A 9,368-nucleotide genomic window follows, 5' to 3' on the forward strand; every position below is an offset into this window, starting at 1 on the left:
CTCCTTTGAAAACTCACTTTCCTAAAGTAGATGGGACTCCTTCCTCCATTGGCATGACCTCAAAATCCTCCTTATACTAAAATCTAAAATTCTACTGGTTGATCCTTCTCCTTGTACCAATCTGGCATTACCGGTTTCTCCCAAATATTCATAAGGCTAGATTTTTTTTTACAATTAAAAAGGTAGCGTGACTATATTCTGTTGAGTACAAAGAAAGATTTATATCATCCCATTCCACTTGGTCTGCATGGCCTTACACCTGACTCTTCAGTTGTAAGCATGATTCTTTAAAGGTAAATGTATATCTTGTGAGTGTCTTATGAGGTTGTGTTTATAGAAAAACATCCAGTCAATTGTTACAGTTAGAAAATATTAATGTGGAGTACTCTGTCTTTTGTTGGCTTGGTGTTCATAAGTCATATTTCAGAAACCTCTTACTTGGAGGAAAACGCATGCCTGCAACTGTGTCACGTCTTCCGGTCTCATTTGTATCTGAAGATGCCTACACCTCAAACGACAATAAGCACTGTAGCATTTAGAAACCTTCGTTCACAATATTAACCGGCTTCTGAAGATTTAACCAGAAGCACTAATGAACGCTGTGAACGGTATCTACTATAACGCCTAGCTAGACTGCCTGTGTTTCAAATGAGTATATTTTTGTAGTATCTATGTGCAGTCTAGTCGAGGGAAAAGCCCTGGAACATGGAGACCTATAAACTTCAGATAGAAATGGCCTGCCATTGATTACCCTCACCACATACCACAGTCCATTGTGACACAGGGAAATGTTGCTCTGACTCGTTTAGTAAAAACAAGTATGGTATGTTTTATGCTGTCAAGAGGCACCGTGCAGGTGTGTTATTTAAAGATTTGGCTGTGGGGCTGAAGAGATGGCTCAGTGGTTAAGAGCACTGACTGTTCTTCCAAAGGTCCTGAGTTCAAATCCCAGCAACCACATGGTGGCTCACAACCATCTGTAATGGGATCTGATGCCCTCTTCTGATGTATTTGAAGACAGCTACAGTATATATATAATCTTTAAAAAAAAAAAAAAAGATGTGGTTGTGAGCAAAACGCTGGGGCAACTGTGCCCCGTTCCTTTCCAAAATTAGGCATAGTGTTCTCTGTATTCGTGGTATCTTCTAGGTGTGTGCTCAGTCTGATAATCAGTTTCATTTTAACCAAGAGTGGGTAAAATATTGTGAGCCACTAATTAACACGAGATGCCTATGACTGGAGCCACCTAATAGAAATCATTTCTGAAGTCTCTTAGCCTGTGAATGTGACATCATATTACTTGTCTAAGCCTAAGGAATTTTATTTCTTCTCTTCAAAACCAGGGACCGGATGGATTACCTATGCCTGGATGCTGGCAAAAGGTAACTAGACCTTATGGTTTGTTTGTTTGCTTTCTGGAAAAGAAATCCTAATCTTGACCCTGCCCCTTTCCATGCAGAACAAACCTTTCATATTTGACATTCTTGAAAACTGTTTGGGTGTTCCAAAGCAAATTCTGCCAGCTCTGAACCATCTTTAGATGGCTTGTGTTTATTACTGATTTCTTTCTAAACCAGTGAGCAAAAACAGTTCTTGACAAATATTATAATCTGGAACATCAAATTCTTTGTGATGGAAAGGGGCAATATATCTGAGCAAGATTGTTTCTCTCTCTCTCTCTCTCTCTCTCTCTCTCTCTCTCTCTCTCTCTTTCTCTCTCTCCATCTCTTTGACTGAATTCTTTCTGCCTACTGTTTAAGGTGGTTTTTAATTCTGGTTGTCTTTTGTATATCAGTTGCTTTGACAAATATGCCCAGATACGGTAGAGCCCTGTCAATATCTGTCACACAACTGAGAAAGCAGAAAATATAAACATAACATTTATCAGGGATAGGTTGATTTCTGTCCCGTCACACAAGGCTATTACTTTGGTTAATTCATGCGGTAGCCCACAGGTGAGTAATAGACCTTTGAAAAACAAAGAAACTTGCAAGAGCAGCAAGCTGGTGGCTGACACGGCTAGGAAGGAGAAACAGCGAGAAGTAATGGCATCATTTCCAGCAGGAAGGCAGAGCCCAGGGAACACTGAGTCTTGGCACATAATGCTGTAAACCCAGTGTGCAGGTTACCAGAAGGAAAAAAATGCCTGGAAATAACAATGCAATAAGGGAAGCATCCAAACTGCTTTTGCAGTTTTGAAATTTTATCTCTGATACTTTGTAGCTTGTCCAGTAATTGTAGACGGCCACACTTGATTGGCAAAATTAGAACAAACTATGTCAGAGTGTGGAAACGTGAGGAGACGCTGGGCTCTTGGTTGCTTCTCAAGTCAGCAACTCAACCATCAGGCCATCTTATGTAATGTGCTTTCTCAACTAGCCTCGCAGATGTAGCCGGGGGCAGAGGAGCCTTCTCTCTTAACGGCATCATTTATTTACAAGCTCCCTATGCTCCCCCCCCCCCCAGCCTATCAAATAATGAACTTGGTTGCATCTGAGGTCAAGAGGGGCTCTGGATACCGACCCCTCAACAGATTCATCCTATCTGGTAAAACTATCCTCTCGCCAGCTTACCTGCCGTTCCCAGACATCGTAATACCACCCCACGCCAGAATGGCCCTTCGCTCTCCAACCTCTCCCCTGTAATTCAGTGAGACGAGGAGTCTTTAAAACTAGTCATTAGCACACTGCATCTTCAGATACAGTTCACTTCTCCCCCACCCTGTGACACCACTCAGAACTTGGAGTCACCGTGGGTCTGCGGCATTTCCATTTCACAAGGGCATAAATGTTAGAGCCACAACACCATACCCGTCTTGCTAGCTCTTGAAATGAAAAGCCTGGGGAAATATGAGTAGTGCGGTGGACTCGGAAATTGTCCTTGTAAATATTCATCTTTCTATGAAACAGATGGTATATTCTACATAAGGCTATGAATCTCATGGATCTAGCATCTTCTACAAAGGAAAATAACTCAGTGATAGAACACTGGCGTTGCTTAAAACCTCCCCACACAGCACATATGAACTCCAGTCACCATACTGTGGAGTTCCCCTTCCCCAGTTAGAAAAATGAAATGTTCTCAGGTTTCTTAAATGGCCAATTTAGATAGCTCAAATATTCAAGTAATTTATAATTGATATGTTATAAATGAAGCCAGTAGGTGGCTTCTTGTTAGTCCTATTTTATTCAGGCTACCAGTATGAACATTTTTGTGGAATTTTAATGTTTTATTAGCATTACTAGTTATACATAATGACTCCATTATGACATTTTCGTACATGTATATAATACATTTTGGTCATATTACCCTATCTTGTATCTCCCTACTCCCCCTGATCTATGTTCCAACAGTCAGTCCCCTGCTATTTTGATGGTCTAATGAATTTCATTAGGTTGCTTAGAGAAGCACAGATACAAGATTATTCGAAGTAGTATGGTCACCTTAACGGTGGCTAAACTGCTAAGAAATCATACATATAGATCCTCCATGATGGGTATTGATAGGTTCATTCTGTTTGTTTGTTTGTTTGTTTGTTTGTTTGTTTTGGTTTCTTTGTATATTCCTAGCTGTCCTGGAATTAGCTCTATAGATCAGGCTGGCTCCAACTCACAGAGATCAACTTGCCTCTGCCAACCAAGTGCTGGGATTAAAGGTGTACACCACCATCTGCTGGCTGACAGGTTCATTCTCACCAAGTTTTTCTTGGAGAAAGAAAGACACAGTGTTATTAGTGAAAGCACTGAACGGGGACTCTGGACTAGTTGCCTGTGGGGGAAAGGCCAAGACACAACCACTGTCTCACTCTCCTCTGCGTTTTCCTTTTCTTGTTGATTCTCCTTTGAGTAAAACTAAAGACATACCCCGGACATGGTGGCACATGCCTTCAGTCCCAATACACAGACGGCAGGCCGAGCTCTGAGAGTTTGAGGCCAGCCAGGGCTACACAGTGAAACACAGTCTCAAACAAACAAACAAATCATAAAGAAACCTTTGAAGATCTGCTCTACAAACTAATAGCACAACGCAATCTGCCTCTTGATCTCAGAGCCAATGGCAGTTCTACAAAGACCTTCACAGAGTGGTTCTTCAAAATGAGGAACCAGAGGCTTGGGGAATTTTTTTTTTTCCTATCCCAGCAGAACTGTCACAAAGCATGAGAACTATAGTAGGCAGGTTCACCTTATCAGCCTGCTAGCAAGGCAAGGCTAGACTTAGGAGGAACCATCAACAGGAAATGCATGCACATGTTATGCAGGAAGGTGTCGGTCAATAGTGCCTTTGAGCTTAGACCCTTTGGCCATTAGGTTGATCGTGGCTTTCTGCTTTCTCAGATCAGTGACTTAGACAGTCCCTTACCATGAAGTTCTTAGTTGGCAATGGAAAAAATGTGGGTGGGAACTAAAAAGAATTAAGGTAAACTGGAGTTTTTAAACTTTAATATGGGAGAGATCGAATGATCAAATCAGCTTGGTGACTTAAAAAAGAAACATTACAAGGTTCTTCCAGTGTCTGTAAAATAAATGTTAAGTTGGACTTGTTAACAAAGAACTACTAACACCACGTGTGTCTATTTTGTTGTCTGTTTTTCTGCAGTGATGAATCTGACCTTCCAAGCATGAAGTTGTGTATATAATGGTCCACCTTTTATATTTATAGTTGAAAAGCTGAAGTGCAGATTTTGCAAGTGTGAGGTCTGCTCACCCAACACACTGCTTCTCCCTGTCCACAGTAGCACACTTGTCCATCTTTCCTCACCCCCGAAGTAAGGCAGTTCCCGGAAGTGAGGAACCTGCAGGAAATATAGTGTCTCTATTTTATGTGAACATATGTGTTTATACGGACATCAGTGATAGAGAACAATTGATTGCTTTTGCTATTTTCCTATTTGGGGCTTGTTCATTGCATGGACAGAGAGCACCATGAAATAGTTTACATGAAATCGTGACCAAATATGGACTCAAAGCTATGAACATGCATCACACATTCCCTGGTAGCATTCATTCATTCATGCCTACACCACCTACTGAAACTGACTAAAAGCAGCATGACCGTGTGCCAAACCTGCTTGCGCTAGTGCAGATGCTTGCATGCTGCCCAGTGAGTTCTCTGACTACATCTGAGCTCTTGTTCCTTTTGTCGTCTCAAGGGGGTTACACCGTGGCTTATTGCCAAAAAGAGATAAGTTGGCGGAGAGCACACACACACAGTTGGTCTTGTATTTTGAGGGAGTTGCAGTCCCGACTGCAGATCCACAGCTCCTGATCTTGTGGGCTCCTGTGAACACCTTGGTTGAAATACCAAAGGGTTAGGCTGATGGCGGCCACTAGTTTTCCTCGGGCTGCGCTTGGCAGCGAAGACGTGGGAAGAGGACCGGTTCAGCATCCTGCACTTTGACGTGACCGAGTTGGGAGGAGCTTTACAAACGCGAACACCCAGAGCAGCAGAAATTGGTTTTCTACATGATCTGATCAGACTTCCCACGGTTGTTGATGCTTTGGGAGAATGTCAGAGGTATGCAGCCGTGTTTTGGAGACAGCAGAGTCTTGAAACGGAGGCCCCTGTTTGTGCAGATTGAAAGGTGCGGACCTATCAGAGCTGCTGAAGAGAGAGAGAGACTGCGTCCCAAGATGGGATCAGACAGAATAAGCCGTGCTACGAATGCGGACTTTACCAAAAGTGGTCGGAAAGTGTCCCTTCCTTCCTTTCTTCCCAGGTTGATCCATACCAAACGTTTTTTTCTACAAGTTTGAGAAACAAAACGTAGTTTCCAGTTTCTCTCATACTTTCTATTTTCTTAGTCCAGGAACAAAAACCATTTATTTCAGTTTGGGCCTCATGGGTTTTTAAACAATATTTTTAGAAAAGTTTTCAGATCACAATTTGAATCCAACCGCAAAAAATAAGCTCTTCGCATCTCTTTTTTGTTGGTTGTTTGTTTGAGATAATTGAAGAAATTAGAGGGAGATTCCATTTTTGGCTTAACTGTTGTAAAGTATGAAGGTTAAGAATTGTTTCACTACATTTTTTATTTACATTGACAATGTACCTGTCAGTTATTGTAAAGTCAAATTTTTATTACGCTTGGTAGCATGAACTTGCTTCTTCTAAGCTTTTTTTTTTCTATATCGAAGTTTATTTCTCACTTTTGTTTTTACATTTCTAAGTGTCGTATACACAGACCAAATCTGAGACCTCAGAAAGCTCTGAAGTACAGTTGCCAAAAAAACGAGTCTTTGTTTTTATTGACTTGCTCAAAACTCACCCGAGTCTTAGCCTGGGCATTTCTTTGCATGGTGAAGACTTCACGACATGTTTTGAAATAACTTATCCTAAGTGGAAGGGTTGCCTCAAAGAAGAAGCACCCTCAGTGGGAACCGCCATTCTGGTAGCCCATAAGAGAATTTCATTTCCCTCAGTGATTAAATGCCATTTTTATGGGAATGTTTCTGGTTCTGGGCTTAGATATTTACCACTAGAGGGGAAATCAGTTCATGCTTGGGATAACAGCAATGAAGCTACAGCTTCGACACAGACCCTAAGATATCGTTCATGTTGTGTAACCAAATGCTTGATCATGCAAAATGGTGTCTTCTTTTTCTTCTTTATGTCATTTCTGAGATTAGAATTTAATATTTCTGATAACATTCCACACTCCTAAGCCAATTTAGTATTTTTTTTAATGGAGACTATTTTCTAACAATTTCTTGTATGGTGTAGTTAGGGTAAGGTATTTCTCAATATATGAAACAATTCGTCTTAAATCTTTTGAGGGGCAAAAGTGAGCCCAAGACTACACATTATCTCCAGGAAAGAAAACCAGAACAACTATAGAGTCTTGAGGCCATATATCCTCTTATCCTCCTTTCTGTTTCTCCACTTGAAAGAGGTTTATTTAAAACGTAAAGAGATTCGAATGAGACTAGCTCAACAAAAGAAGCAGGAAAGCACTGGACAGAGCCCTGGAAAGATACCGCCTAGACTGTGTGTGCATCTGGGGTCTGGCTTGTAAGACACATTTAAAGGAATATGTAAACGTCCATTTCACGTACAGACTGAAGGGACGATGGTGGTCCTCTGTGCTTAGTGGATTGCTAGGTTAACCACCATGAGTTAGCCTTAAACTTCGGGCTCTTAAGACATCATTAATCATCCATTTTATCATCAAGCTGAAAAATTTCCAAATGAGTGAATAATAAGTCATCATTGCTAGTACATAGGTTAATAGATAGCATTCTTTCTTATAAAGACTTCTTTAGGAGAATTAAGAAAAAAATTGAAGCACCCATGGGAAATACATCAAGGTCAGGTTTTTGGGTTTTTTTTTTTTCTTCAGAGACAGCCAACCTCTCTAAAGGATGGCATTGTTGTGTCCTTTGCAGTGTTTTCCATTAGTATTGTTGGTGCTGATAAGTCTTCTTTCTTTTTATCTTTATGGGCCGTGGACCTCAACTGTGGATAATTTCATTTCTCTGTTTAATGGCGTTCCCGAGCTATTAGTGCACAGTTTCATTTTGGGAGTTCATGAATTTGTTGTAAATGTAGTTCAGTGGCCAGCCTTTCCTGATGTGAACCAGCCTTCTGAGGCTCCCCGTGTTCTTTGCTCACGTTATACGCCACATGCCTTTATCAGTTCGCATTGATTGCCTCCCCTTTTGAGTCACTCGCCTTTCAGCTTCCATAGCCGGTGTTCAAGAAGTCTGCATGACACATAGGTCACCTGGTAAATGGCTGTCCTTTCCCGCCATCAAAGGCAGCCTTGGAGGATTCTTCCTTGCCCTGTTATTTTATGGAGAGCATTGGAATGCCTCCCCTTCCTACCAGTACAAAGCTCTGTGTCTTTGTATCTACACTCTGTGCATATGATGCGTTAGTGGGGCAGTTTACATGTATGACATGTACTTTGTGTATATATCTGCTAGCTTAAGAAAATGGTCAGATCACCATTCTGCACCTATGGGTAAGCTGTCCTTGGTGTCTTACATGTTTGGCACTCAGGAAACACGCCTAAATTATTTCCAAGTATGCTTTTAAAATATTGCTAGCAAAGCATTAAAAAAAAAAATAACGTTTTTAATCCCCGCCACCTGCTATACCTGTCTTACTGTAGTTTGGCATCTTCTCATAAGGGGTTGTGAGAAACTTGGATGCTGACATTTGAGACCTTTATTTTCTTCCTTTCTTGATGTTCAAATTATTTAATGCTACTAAGACAAAGAAAACAAAAGCTTTGCTATCTTACGAGGTTCATGGGAGGTTTATTATCCCAGAAATCATGAGGAGGTCAGATCTGGTGCTGGCGATTGACAGTTATAATTCTGCCAAGCTCCCTTAGCTGTAAAAGTCTTTTGTCTTTTACAGAAAGGAAACAGGTCTGTTTTCCTAACCTATCTTCCCTTTCATCTTCTTTTTGCCCCTTGTTTTATGCCCAGAGACACTCCTCTCACTTAGATTGCTGGTGAATTTATTTAGGGTTTTCCTTACTTTTATACTAATAAACATTTTAATGACTTTTTTTTCCACTAAAATGTATGAGCTGCCTCCCCTGCTTATTGGCAGAGTGATTTGGAGACAGGAGGATGGACCCCGTTGTGCTTGATTTCTTAACAAGAGAAAAATACCAACATTTTTCAAAATGAGTTGACATTCTGACCCATCTCAGAAATACTAATGAGTCGGATTCAAGGAGGAACGTCTCCCATATTGCTGACATCTGGGTGGATATTCTTTACAATGTTGTAAATGTTTCATTAAGCTGGACATTTTAAAAAAGATGTATGTATCTGATTTATCTTTTGGAAATATTATATTTTTATTTGTATTTTTTACATTTTAAAGTTCATCTCTATGTGCAGCTATTTTTATATTGCCAAAAACTCACATAAATACATAGAAAGAGGGGAATGGGGGGTGGCACATGTAACCTTGTGTGTAGGGTTTTATTTTAATGTTTTATGGGTCAGTCTCGTGTTACTTGGTTATTCTAAGAATGCGTTGTATCTTTTCACTGTACATATGGCACAAACTTGATTATCTCAGTAGTGTAAATATTTAAAAGATTGATTTTTTCCCGTTTGATTTTTTATTTCAGTTGTAATTTTTCCAACTGTCATTACCGAATCAAAGGCCTGTGAAGGTTTTGATTTGCAATCTGGAGATGATTGTTTTGTGTTCACTTTCTGATTTGTTGGGTTTTTTTAATTACTTTCAAAACTTGTTTTCAGGGTTCCTAGTTTGTGAGAAGTTGACCTTCGGAATTATTTTTACACTATTTATGACTTATTTTCATAATGTAAAAAGTGTGTAATTATTACATTAACCCAAACAATGATAATTGTATTGTTATAAAGTTTTAATGATATTCCTGA

At 40.2% G+C, this 9,368-nt stretch overlaps 1 protein-coding gene across 4 annotated transcripts in view; it reads left to right on the forward strand.

Annotated features, from left to right (window-relative positions):
* Positions 1-9,368, forward strand: part of Col25a1 (collagen type XXV alpha 1 chain) — a 392,736-nt gene extending 383,368 nt beyond the window's left edge. For 2 of the 4 annotated variants that reach the window (NM_001447416.1, XM_087634151.1), the window contains 2 exon segments: positions 1,344-1,382; positions 4,597-9,368. In NM_001447416.1, the coding sequence (NP_001434345.1) occupies positions 1,344-1,382; positions 4,597-4,599 (42 nt within the window). In that variant the 3' untranslated portion in view covers positions 4,600-9,368. 4 annotated transcript variants of the gene reach the window in all.

This window comes from Rattus norvegicus, chromosome 2, assembly GCF_021556685.1.
Source record: "Rattus norvegicus strain SHRSP/BbbUtx chromosome 2, alternate assembly SHRSP_T2T, whole genome shotgun sequence".
Lineage (NCBI taxonomy): Eukaryota > Metazoa > Chordata > Mammalia > Rodentia > Muridae > Rattus > Rattus norvegicus.